The sequence below is a fragment of the Ursus maritimus genome, unplaced genomic scaffold (genome assembly GCF_017311325.1).
Source record: "Ursus maritimus isolate PB19 unplaced genomic scaffold, ASM1731132v1 scaffold_22, whole genome shotgun sequence".
In the NCBI taxonomy this organism is placed as follows: domain Eukaryota; kingdom Metazoa; phylum Chordata; class Mammalia; order Carnivora; family Ursidae; genus Ursus; species Ursus maritimus.
This window is the reverse complement of record NW_024424675.1, coordinates 20,240,208-20,263,799: the sequence shown is the minus strand read 5'-3', so window position 1 is coordinate 20,263,799 and position 23,592 is coordinate 20,240,208. Positions and strand designations below refer to the sequence as shown.

General features: G+C 54.5%; 1 protein-coding gene across 2 annotated transcripts in view; it reads left to right on the top strand.

Annotated features, from left to right (window-relative positions):
- SIRPA (signal regulatory protein alpha) overlaps positions 1–21,260 on the top strand; it is a 40,619-nt gene extending 19,359 nt beyond the window's left edge. Inside the window, exons 4-9 of one of the 2 annotated variants that reach the window (XM_040638084.1) lie at positions 3,794–4,114; positions 4,702–5,040; positions 6,898–7,005; positions 9,912–9,936; positions 16,376–16,427; positions 18,678–21,260. In XM_040638084.1, the coding sequence (XP_040494018.1) occupies positions 3,794–4,114; positions 4,702–5,040; positions 6,898–7,005; positions 9,912–9,936; positions 16,376–16,427; positions 18,678–18,932 (1,100 nt within the window). In that variant the 3' untranslated portion in view covers positions 18,933–21,260. The remainder of the gene's footprint in view (positions 1–3,793; positions 4,115–4,701; positions 5,041–6,897; positions 7,006–9,911; positions 9,937–16,375; positions 16,428–18,677) is intronic. The other variant, XM_040638085.1, reaches the window with a different exon arrangement.
- Positions 21,261–23,592: the final 2,332 nt, after the last annotated feature.

Here is a 23,592-nt window from a genome sequence, read left to right as displayed (position 1 = left end):
GTCCTCGCCCAGGGAAGAGGTGCCCCATGTGGGTGATGAAGGTTGCCCCGTTGACGCAAAAGGTGATCGTTTAGGGTTTGCTGCCAGGGGCCCAGGATCCAGGACGCTGGGCTGCCACATCCAAGCCCCCGTGTAGACATTCAGAGCCTGTCACGGGATGACAGGGTCTTGCTCATGCTCACGTACCCAGTGAGTGAGATCGTTCCAGAACCCATCTGATTCCGGGCGGGCTCCTTCCTGCCCGAGCTACAGATACTGTTTCCGTGGAAGAGCCTGGCACAGAGTAGGTGCTGTATAAAACCCAGGTGCGCTGACCCTCTGAACAGGGAGCCAGTGTGTCTCCTTTTCATCATTTTTCCAAAGTTCAGAATGCTACCACCCTCTCCTTTAAAATACCGTCTTCTGTTCTTCAGCAATATGCATTGAAAAGAAGAGTCCTTGGGGGGAGGTGGGGTAGCGTTGCACCCCCAGATCCGACAGATACACAGTCATCTCATGAAGTGTTGAGCCTGCTCCTGGAGGACATGGCTGCACACGTAAGAGCATCAAGAGTCTTTCCCCATTGTGCGATGTTGCTCCTTCACTGAGCAGCCTGGGGCAATGACCTGGACAGAGCAGAGGGGCCCCCGCAAGCCCAGCAACATGGGGCACCCCATTCCTGGCTCTGCAGACTGAGGATGCTGGGGAAGCACTTTCTGGAGGATGTCTAGGGCCTCGTGAGCCAGAGTTCATATTCTAGACTCCGCTGTAGGCACCCCGCATCTTCCCTCTGTTGCCACAGGGTCAGCAGGTCTGGGCGCCCAGAGGGACCCCTCCCCCTAACTGCTTGCGGTGGAGAATTTCAGAGGGACGAGGAGGGTGGCGGTCACTAAAGAAGGTGCTCTGTTGGGAATGTCAAGGCTGGGGGCCACCTGTACAAAGTGGTTCATCATGCCAGCCTCGGCAGGACGTCAGGAGGACACAGGGAGCCGGATGAGGGCACAGACCCTCGGGGAGGCCGGTGCTCCTCTCAGAACTGTGTGATCCTGGGCTAGTCTCCGTTTCTCTTGGGGCTTCCGTGTCCCATCTGTGACCTGGCAACCATCAGGCTGCTGGTCAGGGGGCTGGGGACTGGCGAGGAGGTCCAGAAGGCCCCGGATGTGGGGGTTAGGCGATTCTTGGACATCCACACAGAGCATCTGAGAGCGTGGCCGAGCCCCACTGCCCAAGCTCCCACCCAACTCTGCCTTCCCTGCTCTGTGACCTCTGATGACTCATCCCCACGTTGGCCCGCTGTCCTCGCCTGTCTGTGACAGCATGACCTGCAGAGCCACTGCAGGGACTGGACAAGTGAATGCCTTAAAGCACCACAGCAGGGCCTGGCACGTGGTCCGTGTCCCAGGAATGTAGCTAGCATATGCCGAGCCGTAGGACCGTGGCCAAGTCACTCTTCCTCCCAGGCCTCGAATGTAAGTGGGGTTTGGGGGTGATATTGAGTGCCTTGCACCCTGGACTTCTCGTTTAGAATCACCTGGGAGAAAAAGATCCCCAGCCCCTGGCTCCCCCTAGATATTCTGACTGACTTCGTCAGACATGAGCCCGGGCAGGTGAATTTTTTAACTACTCCAGGGGACGCTAAACACTGAATTTTTTCCCCCCTGTGCTCCTGGGGCTGGGAGAGGAGCTTTTTGGTGGGTAGGTGCTTCAGAAGAGCCTGTGCCCGTGACAGCTGTTGGGAAAATGAGCCCGAGTGGAGTGGCCAGGACACCGTCCCAAGGAGCAGGCCTGGGGCCGAGCTGCTTCCTGCCCTCCGGCCCCGGGGAAGGGGCAGCCAACACCCTGCTCAGATCCGAGCTCCCGGCTAGGGGACCTTCCCATCTGGAAGCCCGTGTGCCTCTGAACAGGGGCTGGAATCCCCGCGAATACTCGCCGCTCAGCCCCAGAGCCCTCCCTGCCTCAACACACCCAAAATGTCATGGGCAAAATCTGTCCTCCCTCTTTCAAAACGCTCCCAGCTTTCTGTAAATAGCTAATCTGCAGGAATACGCCTGTGATCGCGTTTGTGTTTTGAAAGCCAATTCGCCAAACTTGTTTCCTGAGGGGATTATTAAAAGAAGAGGGAGAGAATCATAATTTGCTGGTTTCTGCTGCTTTTCTCATTTGGGGTTTTGCACGGCAGCTGTGGGGAGCAGGCCTTGGGACTCCTCTTGTGTGTCCGCTAAGCCTTCGTTTTGCCCTCTTACGGCCTAAAGGACAAATAGGTAGTTTCAGAAGAAGTCACGGCCAGATCTTAGGATAATCATCATCGGTGTTGTTTATGAAGCACCTACTGTATGCCAGGTTCTGTGTTTTACATACATTCTCACATGTCACCGAGGCGGTGTTTTGATCCGTTTTATACCAAAACAGACACGGAGGTGCAGGAAGAAAGAACCGAGAAGCTAAAATGAACCCGTCTTGCGTGTGTGTGTGTGTGCGTGTGCGTGTGTGTGTGTGTGTGTGTGTGTGTGTGGTGAGATGAGCTCTGCCCCTCATTCACTGCGTGTCCTGGGTCAGCCGCGTTCCTCCCTGAGTCCTGGCCCATAAATGGGACCGTACTGGGGGCCCCCTGAAAGGGCCGGCTGAGGGGTGAAGGAGCTGAGGGGCGAGGAGGAATCAGCCCAGTGTCGGGTGCCCAAGATGCTGCCCATGAAGGTAACTGAGCTCAGCCCCTCGTCCCTCCAGGGGCGTCCGGGCTGCGTGATTTCATGACTTCACTTATTCAAGTGACCTCAACATGTTTCATGTGCTTTAGGAAGCAAGTTAAATATTTGCAAATGTAAATATTTGTAGTATTTCCTATGTTTGGTGTAGAAGGTGTTGGGTAATAAGGAACGATCTGGAGACACCCTATAGAACCTTCTATGGGTGAAATGCCCCCCCCCCCTTTGATTCACTGATGTGTGTGCTTCCAGGACACAGGACGGCTTCCCCCTGCTTGGAGTCCCATGTCTCTGTCCTTGAAATTAATTCACGTTTAATTGGGCTTTCTCAGCACTCAGTGATCTTGATTTTCAACTTGGGCTTTCTCAGCCCTCAGCGATCTTGGTTTTCAACCCAAAACGGTACCAAGAGAAGAACGCAGTTTTAGAAAAACATCCCTTCATTCCCTCCTTCTTGGATTCAGGGATGGCACAGATTAGATCCTATGGAGTATTTATGGAAAGAGTGAAAACTAGATTAAATTCATAAATACCTAAACGGAGAGTTCTGGGTATGAATTAGGTTTGGGATAAAGATAGATCTGTGTTTGTTCGGTTCTGAGAAGCATTTTCAGTGTTTTATTCAAAGCAAAACTGCTTGTATTCCCTCACTGGCCCCTCACTGCAACCCCAGGAAGGAGAAATGCCTGCTGTCCCATTTCACACTGTGCCACGGCCACGCCTCCAGTGGGCTTCCATGGGGGTTCTGCTCCGCCCTTGCTTCCCCTGCACGGACTCTCTGACCTCGGTGAGGTTTGCAGGGAGGCGGCTAGGATGGTTGATGCCAAGAGTCACACCCATCAGAAATGTCATTCCTGTGCCCAGATTGGTGGCAAGTCACCTGGCAGAGAAGAGAAGGGGGACCTTGAACTCAGGCCTGGAGCTGCACCTGGGCCCTGCCCCCAACTCAGAGTTCAGCTCTGGAACCTGGGGTCCTCCTCTGTGCGATGAGGAGATGACACCGCCCTCCCCACACTATCCGAAGGGCCGAGGGTTCTCCAAGGTGTCACACACGTGTCCTTACTGCTGATGACCACAGTCATGCTTACTGATCATAAATGCTCCTCTTGTAGCCAAACCCTCTCCTCCCGTGGTGTCGGGCCCCGCGGCCAGGGCCTCGCCTGAGCAGACAGTGAGCTTCACCTGCGAGTCCCACGGCTTCTCCCCCAGAAACATCACCCTGAGATGGTTCAAAAACGGGAATGAGCTCGCAGCCTCCCAGACCACCGTGGACGCAGAGGGAAACGGCACTTCCTACAACATCTCTAGCACGACCAGGCTGGCGCTGGCCCCGGGGGACGTTCGCTCCCAGGTCATCTGCGAGGTGACCCACGTGACCCTGCAGGGGGGCTCTCCTCTCCGTGGGACTGCCAACTTGTCTGCGGTCCTCCGAGGTAGACCCTCCTCACCCCCAGCCCAAGCCCGGGTCTGCCCCCAAGTCTCTGGGCCTGCCCCTCCCCCACTCCCTGCCCCAGGCCTTCCACTGCCCGGGGTTGACATCTGACAGACCCTCCCAGTCACCGCGCACCTAGATGCACCGTCATCCCCTACTGTTTTCATGGCAGCTGCGGGGTGAACACCTACCGTGTGCCAGCACTGTGCTGGGTGGTTCATTTACTTTACCATAGCAATCCCAATTATTGAGCACCTGCTGTAATCCAAGCCACCGTGTGCTTGCTGATGTCATTTATTTTGCTACAGTTATTCTATTCCAACTGCATGCCATGGACTGAGTATCTTGATTTCACTCATTCTTAGCCTAATAGGAGCTACCAGTCCTTGAGCACCTACTGTGTGCTGGGCACTGTGCTTAGGGATTTCATTCATATGCAGAGACTACCCTCAGTGTTTGAGCACCAGCTGCATGCCTAGCCCTGTTCTGGGTGATTCCCTCGTTGTGTGGGGCGAGCTAAGTTCTCGAACCCTCCCCTGTGATCTGTCTGTTCCATAAGGTCAGAGCTTCTGCTCTGTGCTGTTTCAGTTCCGCCCACCTTCGAGGTTTCCCAGCAACCCGTGGCAGGGGACCAGGTGAATGTCACTTGCCAAGTGACGAAGTTCTACCCCCAGCACCTACAGCTGACCTGGTTGGAGAACGGAAACGTGTCCCGAACAGAAACGGCCTCAACGGCCTCGAACCTCATAGAGAACAAGGATGGGACGTTTAACTGGACGAGCTGGCTCCTGGTGAATTCGTCCGCCCACAGGGAAGATGTGGTGTTCACCTGCCAGGTGCAGCATGACGGGCAGCCCGCGGTCACCAAAAACCATACCCTTGTGGCCTCTGCCCACCAGAAGGACCAGGAAACCCATAAAACCCAGGGTGAGGCCTCAATGCCGACTGTCCTAGCACTTTAAATTTTATCTTTTTTTAACACTAAAAGTTGTAATTCATGTTTATTATGGAAAAATCTAGAGGTCTGTAGATAGAAAGGCGAATTTTACAGTGAGCGCCCCTCCCCCAAAGCCCACACCTCAGCACTGACCACTGGTAAGAGTTTGGTACATATCTTTGTAGATCTTTGGACAGAAGCATGCCTTCGAGAAAGAAGGGAGGGAGGGACACTGGCCTGTTTCTAGCTTCCCGCCTCCTGTTCCTGCGCCTGGCAGAGACTGTCAGCACGCCAGGCCAGCCACCCCCTCCTGCTATTCTTTCTCACCTCGGCTGCCTTCGCAAGCCTGCACCCCTGGAATGGGATGGGGGCTTCAGAGTCTTTGCAACTTATCTCAAGCAGAACCACTGCTGTGATGAATGACCTTGCACAGACTCTCTCACATGTGCAGCTGCTTCTGGGGGACAATTTCCCAAAGAGCATTTCTAGGCCGAAGTGCGTGCCCGATTAAGACGGTGAGAGCCCTGCCACTCCCCTGTTCGAGGGAGAGGCTCCGGGTGTGATTTTCTCAGCCCCTCCCAACCTGTTGTCGCCCTCTCTCTTTTCTCTCTGCAAAGTGGCAGCACCTCGTTGGCATTTTGGTGCCACTATGGAATGTTCCATCCCTTGTCATTAGCATGGCTCTGCCTTGCATCTGGCTGAGGATTATGATAGAGACCGTTTCTTTTTCTCGGTGCATCTTGGGAGGGAATAGGGGAGCTCTAGGCGCCTTAGGGCCCCGCAGGGTGTCCCTTTGATGTCACTGATGCCTGGTTTCCATAGGATGAGCCCTATACTAGGAGATAGGACGTGTGGATTTCGACTCTGGCTCTGTCACAGACATGCTGGGTGACCTTGGACTAGTCAGGGCCTCTCTCTGGTCCTTGCTCATGGCCGTGTTGAGGAAGGTGCGCTTGACCTTCAGCTCTGAGACTCGGCTGCCAGGGACCAGGGCTGTCGTGTTCAGCCTCGTAGCTTCAAGGCCTGGCACATAGTAGACACTCAGAAAATGCTTTTAAAAAGAATGAGAGGGAGTGAGTGTGTTGGTTGGTGGTTTAGTGAGTAGGTGAATCCTCAGAGCTATACGAAGAGGGAGAGATTATTATCGGCCTCAACAGCACAAGACCAAGTCAGTATGTAGAGGGAGGTTTGAATGACTTGCTCAAGGTCATACAACCAGGCGCCCACGTTTCCGCCGCTCAGAGCCCTGCTCCTAATTACGCACAATGCTCTAGTGCAGGACCCCCCGCCCGTGCCCTGGCACCCGCCCTACCCCCACAGTGTCCATTGCAAGTGTCCTGGGTTCTGAGCTCCTCTGCCGCAGTCCCGGGCACAGATGAGTGGACAGCTCGCGAGAGCTCTGTGGAGTCCAGTAGCCAGCTGCACACGTCTGCCCTTGACACCCACCCTCCCCCCCAGCCTATGTGTGACAGTCAGTTGCAACTCAGAATTTCAGAAGGTCTGGGCCGTGATGGTGGCCACTCTGGTTCATTCCAGATGAGAAGGAACATGTTTCTGTTCCTTGGGAGTGAGATTTCTGCCCACATCCTGAAGCCAGGGCTCCTCCGTCGCCGTCAGAAACGAACGTTTTCCCTCCCAGCACCTCGGCATGGTTTTTGCACGGCCCGCGGGTGACCCACGTGGGGAAGTGTGTGCCTACCCATGAACGTGCCCGTGTGGCTCAGAACATGTATGGCCAGATGTTCTCAGTTAATGACGCCTACCTAGCGGCGACAAGGGGAGGTGGGTAGTAAGTTTCACTGTTTTTAATTTGCATACGTGAAGCCTCTGTTCCGTGTGGTCCCTAGACAATAATGACAGCCGGAGTATCTTCATCGTGGTGGGCGTGGTTTGTGCCTTGCTGGTGGCTCTGCTCATCGCAGCCCTCTACCTCCTCCGAATCCGACAGAAGAAAGGTGCGTGCGTTCTCCTCTCTCTCCCCAAGAGTTGGCCCCTGGGCTGTCCTTCCCAGAGGGAGAGCCCACGGGGGTGCTTTGGGCTAACGGAGCTGAAGCCGTAAGGAAGTCCAGTTGCTTCCACAAGAAGCCCAGCGGTAACAGTGTCGAGGCTGGCACAACACCTTCGCCAGGCTGCAATGTGGTTCGGCCTCCCCTTGTGGTTGCAAGATAGCCGTCACTGCTCCAGGCCTCACATCCTCCCAGGATCACTTCCAAATTGGGAAGCAGGGAGATGCCAGGGCGTGAAGGGGGTCTCAGGAAGGAAACAGTATTTGCCGGGAATTCCCGGCAAACGTCTGCTTTCCTCTTATCCATCCAGGTACCTGCCCAGCCCCTAGGCAAGAGGCTGGAGGAAGGGGGGATCATACCAGCCCCTCCTCCAAGACTGTTGGGAAAGATTAAGTGGGCGATGTCATGTAAAATGTCAGGAGAGTGCCTGGTACACAGCAGGTGCTCAGTAAACGTTAGCTCCTGTTGTCAGTATTGTACGTGAGCCCAGAAACAGGAGCCGCCTTCCTGGAAAGCTGTCGTTACAGCGGCGAGGCACACAGCCTTGCACTCCACAGCAGGAGGGTCCAGGCGCACATGTAGGACGTCATGCCCTCGTCCGTGTGCGTGCGTGGAGTTGTTGCTGTGACAAGGCCTCTGACTTGGGAATCAGACAAACCAGGGTTCCACAGCCTCGTTACATGTTCTAAACAACCAGTTTGGCCTCTGTGAGCCTCAGTTTCCACATCTGTAAAATGGGTATAGCAGTACCTCCCTTGGAGGAGAGTTACGAAACACAAAATCTCACGTAAAACAACGTTCTCAGACCTCAGAAAATACGTGTTCTCTCCGGCACTCTTGGAGGAGACAATTTTAAGCCAGTGTTTCTGAAACTTACTTGACTCCGAGTTAGAGAAATACATTTCGTGTCTCCACTCAACGCACACCACACTCCTGTAGATAAAATTGGAACTCTGATATTTTCTTTTCTGTCATATTCTGTACTAAATTCTCTTTAAAATGCTGGTTGTGACCCACCATATGCCACAGACTGCGTAGTGCTGTCCTGAGCTGCCTTTCTGCACCCGGACCCCTGGGCTGGGCTCAGATGGGCGTGTGGTTCAATGGTCACACACCTCTGTGCCCCCTCCCCTCTGCTCTCTAAGCTTCCCTCCCTCCTGGACTGGCTGGCAGGACTCGGCTGTGAGTACTGGCCAAGCCTGAGCCCCCCATCCAGAAGGGCTGGTGTCCAGCCCCACCTCTCTGGAATCTGGAAGACGTTCTGCCAACTGATCTTTTGGTGGTTTTTCCCTAAAGTCCAAGCCTTCACACAGGAAGGGAGGAGAAGCAGGCTCCACTGCTCACTGAGGGTGACAGGCCAGCCCATCGGATGGCATTCATGGTGGCCATGAGTGCAATCCCAGCCCCTCTTCAGCGGCTCACCCCTGGGCGCCATGTCAGGCTCTGGCACACGCGCACTCATTACTGTGGGCTTGGGCGGTAGGAACTGGGTATTCCAGAAGAGGAGCAGGGCTTGGAGAGCTGCAGAAGCTGGGGAAGGGGCCCAGCCCCTGAGTGACGGGTCTAGTTGTGTGCAGAGCCCAGCTCTCACATAGGCTCCGGTGACAAGGATGACTAGCGCTCTCTCCGTTCTAATGACGTGCCACGCACTCTGTTCTCACCACAGACCCGCTTTTACAGAGGAGCAAACTGAGGCATGGAGAAGTTAGAAAACGTGCCCAGGGTTTCACAGCTGCTAAGTGGTGGGGCCAGGATTCAAACGTGGTGGGTCCCCAGGGACTATGTCTGGGACCACTCTGCACATCATCTCCGCCTTAATGAGATGACCCTTCTCTCGTCATTGGTCCCTGGGGGGGTCTGCCCATCCTCTATTTCAATACTTGCTATGAAATGTCCTGATTTCAGCTTTCCTGCTTACCAGCTGTGTGACCCCAGTCCCTCTGCTGTAAAATGAGGGTGATTGGTGTCCCAGCACGTTGCGGCCCGCCAGCTCCCATTCAGACCTTGGATGCTGAGCTGCGGCCTTCCAACTGCTACCTGCTCACCTAAAAAACCCACTGCCTGTCCAGGCACCAGGCGTTCCCCTGGCGGGGAGAATTCTTGCACTGGGGCAGCCGCTAGCCCGGTCAAGTGCAGTGCAGGGCACCTTTGGTGTGCAGGGTGCTTTTTAATTACAATTTTACAGTGGGCTGGGAGTCAAACAGTGGCCAAACCCCAGCAGCTTCTCTGTGGGATGCCCCATATCGTAGGCTTAAAATCTCTGAACCAGATGGACCCTTTCTTCCCGCCTAAGATCCTTTTTTGGAAAGTGGTGACATGAAAAGAAATGGATGTCCAGCCCACCCCTGCGAGCTGGAGAGCTGAAATCCGAGCTCAGAGAGGGCAAGTGACCCAGCCAGGGTCGTATAGTGAGTGAGTTGGAGGCAGACCTGGGATTTGCAGCTGCTCCCCCAACTCTAGCCCTGCTGGAATCTGTCCCTCAGCCGTGAAGGGCCCTAACTGGGCTCCCGGCTCCCGTAGGGTCTCAGGTGTAAGGTACCTGGTGAAGGGAAGTGAGGCCAGACAGAGGCAGGGCAGTCAGCCCCTCCTGGGCTGAAGGCTGCTCTGGGATCTGACCGCGGCAACCCCTGGAGGTGGGAAAGGGGAAGGCCCAGCCCACTGGTCCTCCTGATGGAAGATACTGGACCATCCCACCGGCGTGGGCGTGGGGGATTTCTGTGGTTCAGAGGTGATTTCAACAATTCCTCACAACCTCCCCGGAGGCAAACCTTTGCCCCCCGCCCCCAGCAAAACGTTACGTAAGAACGGTGTGTTTCTAGGTTAAATAACTGGTTTTGGTTTCTTTTCTCTTTCAGCCAAGGGCTCCACTTCTTCTACAAGGTAAGTGCTCTGCAGGGCGAGGATGCCTTTGTAGTGGTCGGTTGGTTGGTTGGTTGGTTAGTTGGTTGGTAGGTTGGTTGACAGCCCCCCAAACTGTGAAGCACCATCCACCCCCATGCCGGGCAGCCTTTCTTTTTCTCTCCTTTGTAAGCGGCTCTGCCAGGTCCGTGTTTAATAATTGTCTCAAGTGAGGGGATTTGAAGGGATTTCTTCGGCACACGGAGGCTCTGATTTCCTGCCTGTTGTCCACAGACAGCGAGACCCTCATCCGATCCCATTTGGATGGTGGCAGAAACCTGCCACCCACCCACCCCCCCCGTGCCACAAGGCCCCCAGATCCAAGCTGTGTGCTTTGCTCTTTCCTCCCTTCGCTCAGTGTGTGTTGAGTACCTTGGTACAGGCGGCTCCGGGAATGCCGGGACAAGTAGGGCAGAGACCGTCTGTCCCCCCATCCCCCCACCCCCGTCCGCGCCGGCAGCCGAGGGCCTGCTCAAAGGGTAAGGTGATGATGTTACGCCACAGACTGCACGTTAGTTTGTTGACTCCTGTATTCAGTGACTTCTGCTGCTGTTCCAGGTGCTAAGGATATAGCAGTGAGTAGGAACCCAGGCCTTCATGGGGCTCAGGCCCCAGGGAGAGAAGCAGGCAGTAAGCATAGAGGCAAAGGGATGTGTCCTGTCGTGTCGGGTGGTGACAACTCAGGCCCAGCAAGGGGACGGAGATTGATGGCGGGATGGGGGGGGGGGCTCCACTGACGAGGGGACACGAGCAGGGACTGAGCCAAGGAACTGTGAAGGGGGATGTGTTTGCTGCGCGAGAGAGCGGGCATGGCCAAGGCGAGAGGACCAGAGGAGGCCTGTGTGCTGGGCCGGAAGGCACGGGGAGGGCAGGAGGTGAGGCCAGGGAGACGCAGGTCCACGGTCTCAGCCCAAGGCCACGCAGCCAGATTTGTTACTAATTCAGACTTTCCAGCTTTTAAAGGAAAGCCCCCGATATTCATCCCCAGTGGAGAGATCCAGAACCCCATAATCTACCACTTGAATGTACCTGCCTGGAAACAACAAATAAATTGCATGGGCACGCCCCGCATGGGCCATAAATAAAAGCCATAAATAGCTTCCTGTTGGTTCAGGTCAGGTTTTGCTAACAAATGGGTTGCACGGTCTTTCTTTTTTTTCTTTCTTTCTTTTCTTTCTTTCTTTCTTTCTTCTCTTTTTCTTTCTTTCTTTCTTTCTTTTTTTTTTTTTTTTTTAGAGCTTTGTGGATTTCAGAATGGCAGAACAGGAGCTGAGGTTCGGGGTGGAGGCCAGTGGTCTAGGGTTTGACTCCCAGTGGGATGAGGAGCTATAGGAAGGAGATGATGTGACTTTTGTCTTACAAGTACTGCCCTGCCCGGCGTGTGGGGAGCAAGCTGTAGGAGGTGAGTGTGGAGGCAGAGAGGTCCAGGAGGAGGCCGCTGCAGTGGTCCAAGCCCATGTGGGTGGCCTGGACCGTGGCGGTGGGATGGCTGAGAAAGGGGCAAATTCTAGATATGTTTTGGAGGTAGAGTCAAGAGGACTTGTGGATGGATTGTAGAGTCAAGGACAGTCCCAAGGTCGGGGGCAATGGGAATGCTCCGTGCACATACACCAAGTACACTCGTTTCCAAGGGCAAGACTTCTTTTTTTTTTTTAGATTTTATTTATTTATTTGAGAGAGCGAGAGAGAGAGAGCATGAGCGGTGGGGTTGGGGGGAGAGGCACAGGGAGAAGGAGAAGCAGGCTTCCCATGAAGCAGGGAGCCTGATGTGGGGCTCGATCCCAGGACCCTGAGATCATGACCTGAGCCGAAAGCAGGCACTCAACCGACTGAGCCACCCAGGCACCCCAAGACTTCACTTCTGTCCTTTGCCTGAAAACCTTTGGTGGCTCCCCACGGCCCTCAACAGAGTCCACCCGTGCCACTGAGGCCCTCAAGCCCCTAGTGGTCCGGCCCCCACTGACTTGGACAGTTTCACTTCTGGCCACGCCCCAGCCCTCACACTCCGTGACTCAGCCACGCTGCACTCCCTTCACAGCCTCCCACATGCTGTGTCCTCGCTCTCCTCCCAGCCCTCGCGTGCCGGCCTCTCTCTCTGAGATGTGTTGCCGCACCACCCAGGGTTTCCACCGCGCGGGGCGGGGGGGGGTGTGCGGCAGCAGTCACTGTGGGCTCTGCGAACAGCGCTCCCTGAAGTTGTGTGACACGGGAGCTTGGGTGGGCACCCCTCTTTTCACCTGCTTACCTCCCGCCCTTCCCCCAGGCTCAGCGAGGGCATTACCCACCCCCCTTCAGGGACAGGGGCCCGTCCTGGGAGCTCTCCTGGTGCCCCTGTGTTGACACCACCGTGTATTCAGGCTGCCTCTGCGCCTGCCCCATGCTATAACCCACCCCCCTCCCCCTGTTGAGGGCAGGGAGCTTTCCCTCAGGTTCTGGTGAAACTGGCACCGTGCCTGGAATGGAATAGGTGGTCAGTTAAGGTTCGTTGAGTGAACCAAATGCGTGAGGAATGACGACTGCCATCCCAAACCACGGCCCCAGTCCACAGTCTCTTCCTCTTCTGAATCCAACACTGTCCTTCTCAGTGCCTTCACGGCCTCAGATATGGGAGGATCATTCTTTTTTACTTCGTCTTTATTGTTGTCATTATTTTGTTTGTCTTATCACCCCAATTAGACAATAAGTTCCCAAAGGAAAGGGACAGCATCCATAATAGTAACGACAGCGTCAGCAGCTAACATCTATGAGGCACTTACTGCGTCCCGGGAACCGATCTATGTCTTTTCCTCTAGTGGCCCAACAGTCATTTTAATTATAGCAAAACCCCTCTGATTTACTCTCACCCCATGTGAATTGAACAGAGCTTCTCAAACTCAAGCGTGTGGCAGAATCTTCTGGACAGCTCGTTAAAACACAGATTACTGGACACCTCCTCGCCCGGGAGTTTCGGATGCAGGGTTTGCATGTCTAACACGTTCCCAGGTGGCGCTGCTGCTGCTGCTTCCAACCCAGACTTTGAGAACCCCTGTTCTAGAAGGTTATTCTTGTCCCGGTGTATGCGTAGGAAACCGAGGCTCGGAGAAGCCGTGTGACATTCCCAAGGCCCCACCGCCGGCAGGTGCCAGAACTCCGGCTCCAGCCCAGATTTCCCCAACGCTGCAGCCGGCGGGGCTCATCGCTGCTCTCATGTGTCCTGCTGCCTATTTTTTCTTCCCCAGAGAAGCCAACCATTTTCTGCCTGTGTTTTATTTTTTCCAGCGTGAACCTACCAAGGGAGCCGTGAGATCGCTTGCTCCCTTTCATCTCCCTAAACCAAAGCGCTAGCTGGTGAGCGGGGATGGTGGTTCCCATGCAGCGGCCGGCTTCACTCAGCCGGCTGGGATCAGACGCTTTCCAGAAAGACGCGGGTGTGAATAACAACTGAGGACCTTGGAGAGGGTGCCGAGCGGGGGGTGCCGCCGCTTTGAGCTCAGAGGGCCCTTCAGGTTGCAGGGCTGCTGGAGGAGCTGGGTATCTCTAACTCCCTGGGTTAGGGACGTACCGGTAGAACATGGTCTGTAATCTTCCCCGGCTCAGACGAGAGAAAAAATATGTCTCTGTTCCCTTAATTGGGCACTGGGGTTCATTTGATCGGCCATTCGTTCGCTTGTCAGGCATTCACTGCGTTTATTCTTGGAATATTTAGGGCTTCTCTGATTCTTTCATTTATTCATTGGAATTGAGCCCAGCTCAGTGCCCGGGCGTAAGCTGGGGGGTTGCGAAGGAAAGCAAAAAAGATGCTAGCCCTGGTCTCGTGGCCCTTTTGATTCAATGTTCATTCATTCATTCATTCATTCGTTCAACAAATACGTAGGGCGTGCTGACAGTGCACCAGCCCGTTAGAGGGTGTCAGGGCTCCAGCGTGGAGCCCACGATCCATCAGGAGGCAGGCCATCAAACAAGCTGGGTGGGAGGTTAATACACCATGTGATACAGGTGCTGGCTAGATAAAATCAAGCTAGGCAGGGAGCAGAGCAGGGGGTGGGGTGCAGTGGGCAGTCAGGGAAAATGTACGGAGGTGTCATTCAGAAGGGAGCTGAAGGACGGGAAGGCTCCCGCCACGGGGATATCTGGGGCAAGAGTGGGCCAGGCAGAGGGAACAGCCAGTGCCAAGACCCTGAGGCAGGAGCAGTTGGACATATTCCTGGAACACGGGGGAGGCCAGGGTAGCCGGGCTGGAGCAGGCGAGGGGAAGAGATGGGAGACTAAAGCATCGAGTCAGGGCCGACGGCACCCGTGCGCCCTTCTGGATACGGAGATGAATCTCGCTGTGCGCTGACAAGGGGTTGAGGGTTTTGAGCAGAAAATGACATGACCTCACCTATGCCTTTTCCATGTGGAGAATGGCACACTGAGGGGTGGGAACAGAAGCAGGGACACCAGGGAGAAGGCTCTTGAGGAATCTAGGGAGCTGGGAAGGTGGAGGAGACTTGAGTAGCTGAGTTTGATACGGATTTTGGAAGCAGAGTCAAGACGACTTGTGATGGGTAACACGGTTTGTAAAGGAGGACGGAAGAGAATCAGGGATGATTCCCATTTCTTTAGCCTGAGCATACAGATGGGTAATAGCAGTGCCGTTCTCAGAGATAAGAGAGACAGACACAAAAAATGGATAATTGCGTCTCATCTGCAATATTGCTCTGAAAGAGAGGAGCCCAGTGTTCTGAGAATGGAATTTGAAGTTCAGTGAAGGTTTCCCAGAGAAAGGACTATTTGAAATAGAATCCGAGGAAAGAGAAGCAGTGAAGCAAAGGAAGAGGCAAGGAGGGCTGCCCGTGCAAAGGTCCTGGGGCAGTCTGAATGTCTTCATTCCAAGTCACTTTTACGCACCTGTACCCATGTGCTGAGGAATCACGGCAGGCAGGCAGCAGACGGACACATATGGCAGACAGGAAAATAGGCGAGGAGGCTTGAAGGTATCATGGAGGGCAGCCCAGCCAGCCCAGCACTGTCAGAGCCGCTTTCCCAAGGAGGTGACACCATAGTTAAGTCTTGAAAAATGCACGAAAGTTAACCAAGAGGAAAAGTGGTTGAGGGCGGCTTTCCAGGCTGTTGTTGACGCAAAGGATGTCTCATCGAGTGGCCGTCGTGAAATATTTGGTGGGTGCATATGTGGGTAAATAAGGTCAGGCAGTGAAGGGGCCTGGGGCAGTGCACAGGGGCCAGACCACACGGGGCTTACGATGGGTTGATGGGTGATGGGTTTTACTTGAGCTAGAGGCAGCGGGGAGCCCTGGAAGCCCTGGAGCAGTAGGGGTGTGGATAGACTTCATGATCTTCCTTAGCAGCCGGTGTCCCTGCTCCCAGAGGCCTGTTTCTGTGGCCACGTGGGGCTTGTCATGCCCCAGAAATGCTTCTGAGCCAAGATCTCGTGCCAAATCCATTAATAACCCTGCTGCCAAGCCCCATTGCTCATTTCTGACATTATCCAGGCTCCCATCCCCAGAGCTGCCGGCCTGAGAATTTACACAACTCCTGCAGAACCGTGGCTCTGGTGCGCTCCCCACCTTGACCATGACCCTGCAGTGAGCCAAGCCACAGCCTCCCATTACAGAATCAAGCACATGAACAGCTTCTTTGATTAACCAGGACACTGCACCTTCTCTTTTCTTCTTTCTAATGCTAAGACCTGGATGTGTAGAATATAGAAGGTGTGGAAAATATGGGAACTAAAAGGAAGAAAAAAAAAGAACCTCCCAAAGACCACTGCTGTTCACATTTTACTGTTTCCTTCCCGTGTTATCCATACGTTGTTAGAATTGAGATCATTCCACGGAGAATGCTGTCGTGTCCCTTATCATTTTAATGTAATCATTTGTAATAAAAAAAAATCTCATAAACCTTTTAAGTCTTTATCTGTGAACCTATCCTGATTTCCTTAACCAGTCCCAGTTGGCAGAGCTCTACCATATAAACAGTCCTCCCCATCCTGTTCTGTGACAAATGCCTCTGTGCATAACGCTTTTTCTATATTTTGAATTCCCCCCAAAATGTGCACTTATGAGTCAAACGATGAGGACACCTTCCAAGCTCTTGATTTTGCCAAGCTGCCTCCCAAAAGGCTTCTACGGTTTGCCCTTCCCGCCAGCAATGCATGAATGTGTCTGTTTCACCATACCTTCCCCAGCACCCAGTATTTTAACTTTTAAAGATCCTTGCTGAAAAAGTAGGTTGGGAAGAAAAAAAAAAAAGATAGTGCACTGCTTCAGATGCCTTCTCAGTGAGATCGGCCCTTTGGTCCAAACATTTGATAAACACTTGTGTTTCTGTTGTGACTTGCTGCACCCGTATAGGAAATGGAACGAAATGTTATTCTTACCAATTTGCATGAGCACTTGAGATAGTGAGGATATTTTTATCTGTGCGTCTCTTTCCTTTTTAGGTTGCATGAGCCCGAGAAGAACACAAGAGAAATAACCCAGGTACAGTCCTTGGTGAGATGCCCTTCCCGGGAATCTTGATGGTGTGATTTCCTTGCCTCAACCAGAGTTGCAGATCCGGTTCTAAATTAAGACTCCTTCCCCAGAGTGGGGCAGGGGGTGGGGGGTGGGGAGAGTGGGGGAGCCTGGCATTCCTGATGTCCCCCTTGTCCTCTGTGCACTCTCTCCCTCTGCCCGAGCCAGGAGAGTGTCACAGCCTCCTTGACCCAGCGCATGCATTGTACAACTCCAGGGGGCACTGTCCACAGTTCGCTCACTAATTGCCTCGTGCAAGGGCATACTCGCTTTCTGGAGCCTTCTCCTCAACACTGTGAACGCAATTGCGTGGGCAGTATGGTTGGCCTAATTCTGGGAAACCTAGCCTGATGCTGTCAGACCTCAGAGGCAGAGGGCTCCTCTTTCCCTTGTAATGAGACAGGCTCTGCCCTGAACCCGAGAGCGAGAGAGCACCAGCTGTCCTTGACGTTTCCCGGGCTGTTGTCATCGTTTTAGATACAATCTGTTGTAGAGAGTCAGGGCTGGTAAAAGGCACAGCATTTGTCGGCCTAATCACCGAGGCCTGCTGTCCTGATCCGGACAGCCCCCAGTGGCCCTGACCTCAAGCTCCAGGGGTAACTTGAAAACAAGGCCTTGTCCCCAGTCATTTTACCTCTGGACTTCTTTCTGGAACTTTCAGGGGAAAGGATGGCGGTGAGAACTGGTCATTGAAGCCCCGCCCAGAATTCACAGCCAGCCAGGACTTTCTGAGCACTTACTGTGTGCCAGGCCCTGGGCGGCGGGCAAGGCACTCACAACCCAGCCCCGTGGAGCTTGCAGCCCAAATCCCCAGCCAGGGGCCAGCCCCTGCCGAGGAGGGAATTCATTGCTGTTGCTGAGGGTTTCCCAGAGAGAAGTGGGAGAGTGTGCAGGGTCCGAGACAGAGGGGCTGTGTGGTGAGACCACAGCTAGAGTCCACCAGACTTTGGACCTGTCCAGCTGTGTGACTTTGACCAAAGTATTTAACCTCTCTGGGCCTCAGTTTCTTCACTTGTAAAATGGGGTAAGTAACTCCAACGAGAGGCTAAGCTGGGCCTAGAGAAGGTGCTCCCTGGGATGGCACGCCCTCGGGAGCCAAGCTCTGCGGTGGTCACCATGCACCCACCAGGGGCAGTGGTTGCTGTCGCCCCCTGTGCTTCTGCGGTCTAGGTGCGGGGCACAGAGGGAGCAGAGTTTGTAATTCGTGATGAGTGATTTTAAGGCGGCCATTGTGAGTGATAAGACGAACACGTGGGAGACGTTCGGGTTTGCTCGGTGGTAGATGGTGGCTAACATTTATCGAATGTAGGTGTTCACTCGATAAGTGCCAGGCTCTGTTCTAAGAGCTTTACCTGGGTGATCATAACTGATCTTCACAGGGACCCTGGAAATAGACACTAGCATATCGCTGCTCTACAGATGGGGAAACCGAGGCCCAGAGAGGTTAAGTGAATTGCCCAAAGTCCGTCAGCAAGAGAGAACACAACCGAGACTCAAACCCCAGGCATCTTACCGCATCTGCTCCCTGGGGGCTCATACTCACGCGCCCCTCTCCTCTGTCTCCTGGACCCCAGCTTCACCCTGAGTGAGGCTGAAATTGCTATCCATTCATCCATCCATCCTTCCATCCATCCATTCAACACTGATGGGGCTTCTTCAACGCCAGCCTTACTTCCTATATTCTAACAAACACCTAGTGGATATGTGTTGAAGAAACCAGTAAGTGAATGACTGTCTCCACCCACTGCGGGTCGGGATCTACTCGGACCCGCCGACGGAGTCAGTCCTGGGTGGAGGGTGCCATCGTGGAAGGGCATGGGTCGAGGAAGCACGGGGCGGGAGCCGTGGAGCTGGCCAAGGGCAGGGTCTTAGGATGTAGCGGTGCTTGTGCTAGAACGTACAGGATGGAGTGGGTTTCATGACGAGAGAAGGGATGGACAGCAGGTGGAGGGAAGAATGCTGAAAAGGCAGGACAGAGCTTCGGGAGGAGGGACACTGAGGCAGCGCTGTGAAGGGACCCGGCTGGCTGAGTGCAGGAAGCTGCTTCAGGCTGTGTGGGGATTGGAAGGGTAAGGCTGGAGGCAGGTAACCTGGGCCGGAGAAGAGCGGGGCGTGACTTAGGGCTGAGCCAGTGGGGCCCAAGGGAAGACAGAAGCATCCAGCCTTGATGCCAATGGGTGGACAAGTGGCTCGGGGTTTCCAGAATGAACGTCTCTCCGCCACATTTAGATCCAGGACAACAATGACATCACCTACGCAGACTTGAACCTGCCCAAGGGGAAGAAGTCTGCGCCTCGGGCTGCCGAGCCCAACAACCACACAGAGTACGCCAGCATTCAGACCGGCCCACCACCCGCGTCCGAGGACAACCTCACCTACGCGGACCTGGACATGGTCCACCTCAACCGGGTCCCCAAGCAGCCAGCCCCCAAGCCCGAGCCATCCTACTCGGAGTACGCCAGCGTCCAGGTCCAGAGGAAATGAGTGGGACCGTGCTCGTCTCTAGGGTCTGTCCTCACGAGCCTTCCTGTCCCACGTGGGACAGCTGTGATGGGGACAGCCAGCCCAGTTCCCAGAGGGCCGGGATGGCTCAGGCCCTGGGACCCCAGGATGGGGCTGGCTCTCGTTTCCCCAACCCACTTGGCTCTCCAGCATCTCCAGGGCAGCCACCGTCCCCCCACATCGCCACACATGGAGGCCGATGTTGCCAGACCAGCCGGGGGACCGACCTGGGAACTGGCCAGAGCTGCCGGGGGTCCAAGAATCCTCATGCCTGTCTCCATGGACATGTGGGTCTTGGTCATGGTCTTGGAGACCCTGACTGCCCCCTTGATGGTCTGCAGCCTGATCTTCCGGGGTGAGGAGGGAGAAAACCCCACCTCCTTTCACCACCACCCAACTGGGGCTTGGGGCAAATGTTCCCTTTAGATCGAAGTGCCCCATCCATGGAGAAGCTGGGGGAAAAAAACCACAAAACCCTCTGGGACCCGCATCCCAAGACTTGGTGAGATTGCTCCAACAGTCCTAGCCTCCCCATCCCTGGACTGGTGAGGCGCAAGCCCTGGGGGAGGGGAGGATCCTCCAAGGAACTCCCACACCACCACCACCACCACCACCACCACCGAGGACTGAGTAACAACACCCTTCTCCTCCTGGTGGCCCTCCGAGACTCCTTGAGGACCCACCATCCCAACCGTGACGCTCCACATGGCCCCTCCTGTCCTTTCTAGACCTGAGCTTGCTTCCTCCAGCTAGCACTAACTCAGCAACCTCTCGCTGTGGACGCCTGTAAATTATTGAGAAATGTGAAATGTGCAATCTTGAAACTGAGGTGTTAGAAAATTTGATCTGTGGTGTTTTGTTTTGTTTTTTCTTAAAACGACAGCAACGTTATCTTGGCTCTTTGTCATGTGTTGAAGTACCTGGTTGGGTCTTGTGTGGTCTAAGGTTTACCAGTTGGTGGTCCTGGAGGGATCCTCTTACAGCAGAAACGGACTTCCTCCATGTCCCAGACCCTGAGGATGGGGAGGAAGGTTGCTGTGTGGCCACTCCATGGAGACGTTAGCCTTCTCTCTCCAGGACAAAAGTGGCCGCGCTCTCAGCTGAGCCACGTGGCTGGTCCTGCTGCCTTCCGTGCCCCCAGTGCGCTAAGCCCAAACCTGCCCAGTACTTCTCCAGGCTGCGTCCTTCACAGTGCAGTCTTGGCGAGACCTGAGGCCTCAGTCTTCTCATCCAGACAGAGGAGAGAGGAAACATGCCCCCCTCCCCGCTCCCTGCCATCTCACAAGCACCGGATGCCATGCAGGGGAGGGAAGCTATGCCTGGCTGTTTCCACCCCCTTTAGTGACTGCCCCCTTTCCAGCTCTCTGAGCTGACCCTTGCAAGAGGAATCTTCTATTTCTGCTCTCAAACCCTTTCGGGATCAAACTGGAATAAATCCAAGACAGCCAGGAGGTTGGGCAGATGCTGTGATCAATTACCCCTATCCCCCCCACCCTCCCGATGGGAGGTGGGGGCCTGGCTGGGCCCAGGGCCAGCACGTGTGGCAAGCCCTATTTATTCAGACTTCACGTAGAACTGACCAACTCTTCGAGCTGAGAGCTTCCTCTTCCCCACCACCCTGGGTTCAGCCAGTGGATGCCCCAGGGATTCCAGGCCATCCGAACGAGGAGCTGAGGCATCTTGCCCACCAGCAAGTCCTACACGTGGAACACGGGGAGCTCAGCTCAGACCCAGTTCTCTGGGGACAGTGATTTGGCGTTTTACATGACGACATCCAGGAATCAGCTGAGCCAACAGGCCACGCGGGCAGCTTTGGCCTGATGAGCCAGAGTTTCTCTGTGGCACCTGGGAGCACAGTGGCCCAGCCACCTGGCTCGGGCCATTTCCAAATTCCAAAAGGTTGGCTTGTAAACCTTAGTCTCCCTCGCTTCTGCCCAGAGAAGGCACATGCGTTGAGCGTGCACACGCATGCACACACACGCACACACACGCACACAGAATTTTAAGAGAATGTTTTCTTGGTGCCATTTTAATTTTATTTTCTTTTGAATTTTGGAAGGGGAGTAAGGGAATGAGGCCAAGGAAGTTGTGCAGCTTTAGCTCCAGCCTGGCAGCCTGGAGATTCCCATACCTTGTGTATCGAACCCCAGGAAAAGGAAGAGGTCGAAACAACACTGCGGAAAGGAGCGTGGTTTCGGGAGTTTATTTTAAGACTGCTAGGAAGGAAACAGGCCCCATTTTGTATATAGTTGCAACTTAAACTTTTTGGCTTGCAAAATATTTTTGTAATAAAGATTTCTGGGTAACAACGACCCGTCTGGATGTTGAGTGTTTTTGTCTTTGCGCGTGTGACCTCCTGTCCCCAGGAGACTGGGAGAGGATGGCGTGTGTCCCCGGGGCTTGGAGACCGCAGGGTTTGGGTCTCTCTCTTGGGTTTTCTAGACACAACGACTTTGTTTTTCCTGGCTCAGAGGGAGTCGGTGGAAGGTTGTGCCCCAAACACCTGTGTAGGCAGAATTTCGACAGACAATCGCGTTTGAATCCCAGCTCCACCACTTTGCAGAGTCCACATAGCTCGCCTTCTCCCGGAGACTCAGACTCACTGTGTCATTGACACAACGGGGACGGTCGTATCCCCAGCCAGCGTTCCTGCAAGGATCGAAGGGGGCCAGGGGGTGCCGAGCCCCATGCTCGGCACGTGGCAGGCCTTCATTAAGTGTTGGTCCTTCCTTCCTGCCCTAGACGTTGCACAACTGGGACTGATCGCCCCTCCCCACCTGTGGGATCTTGGACAAGTGGGTCACCCTCTGGGAACCTCACTTCCCCATCGACTGAATGCGGAAACCCGGTGCTTGGCCTAGACTATCCATCCCAAATGATTCGTGTCAAGTGCTAGCGTATAATAGGTACTCAACAAATGTTGGCTCCCTTACCTCTCCTCCATTAGAATATTAATAATATTAATGACAATTCTATAATGACAGCCATATGATATTAACAAGTGGTGCTTACTGTGTGTCAGCACTTGACCTTGATGAGCTCCTTCAAACCTCACACCTGAGGTAGGAAATAGTCCTGACCTCAGGAATAGGTAAGGCACAAGGAAGAGGTCGAATTTATGCAGGGTCATACAGCTGACGAGTGCTGTCGCGGAGACTCAAGGCTCCAGCTGTCTGACCTCAGTGCACAGCTTCTAACCCCGAGTTAACAGTTGAGACCTCACGTATTGGCACAGATCAGGCCAGATGGGAAGGAATGTGCTGGTGCCTCCCAGGCCTTCCCTCATTTAATCCCCCCAATCACCGGATGAGGCGGGAACTCTTGTCACCCTATTTTACGGATGCGTAAACCGAGGCCCAGAGAAGCTAAGTCCTCCCCCTAGTGTCCCGTGGCAGAGTGAAGCTTCAACCCCAGAGAGTCTCGCTCTTCCTCATCACATCCTACCCCCTCGTTCACTTCTCAGAGCGGCCAGATAGCAGTGGCTGTGCCCATCTGGCAGGGAAGGAAGGTGCAGGCATGGGAGACGCGGGGCACCTGGCCGGGCTCACGCAATGAACCCGTCGTCGAGTCGGGACTCGCACTTGGATCCCCAAGCCCACGTGGGATCATCCCCGAGCCCTCGGCCTGATTCCGTGATCAGAGATCTAAGGCACCCAAGGCAAAGGAGCCTCCTGCGGGGCTCAGGGAAGTCACCTGCCTCGCAGGCCCGGCCAGAGAACTGTGACGGAGAGCTCGGCTCTCAGCCTCCCTCGGGGCCCAACCTAGGAAACCTGGGTGCTGCTGGCAGGGTGAGGTGTTCGAGGCAAGCATCCAGGCTGAGTGGGCGGGGAAGTGCCTTGCGTTTTCTGGGAAGGTGGGGGAGGACGACAGCGAGTGCGGGCAAGGAGACTTGGGGATGTATTTCATGCAGCACCTGGGCCCGCCTTCTCCGCGGCCCAGATCTCCAGGGCTGCGGGCTGGCAGGCAAAATGAAAGTTGATAGGAGCCAAGTGACCCTCTTCCTGCCCGCCAGGAGATCAGTCAAGCATTTGGCATTATCGGGTACCTCCTCTGGTTCTGCGTTGTGCAAAGGAGAACCACAGGACCCACCGCACGCCCCGCCCCCTCCATGAGGACCCAGAGGCCATTTGCAGCCCCTCTCCCGGCCCCTTTTATGTGTTCATCAGGAAAATCTCTGCCTTCTCCGCCAGATTCTAACGCCCAACTGTGAAAAACCCTGCGTGTTCTAGAAAATTCCCACCAGCCAAAATTTGACCGAGCTTTGTTTATTTAATTTTTACATAAGTACTTTTTACGTATCAGATAGTCTCCTAAACTCTGTACAAATATTAACTTATTTAAAATCGATTCACTCTGTCCTCTTAACAAACCTAGAAGGTAGGTAGTATGATGGTGCTCTGTTTAATAAAAACATGGAAACACAGAGAGATTGTGTGTCTTGTTCAAGCGCCACTGTCCAGGAAGTGGTGTCACTGTGGGTGTGGGTGGGCACTGGACGGGCGTGGGGGTTGCTGGAGACACAGCAGGGGGCACAGACAGTGTTGGCGTGCACTGGGCTCTGTTGGGAGCCAGGAAATGCCATGTGGTCTCAACCACCAAAACATCAGAGTATGAAAGCAGCCCCAGTCGCCTGCCGGGTCAC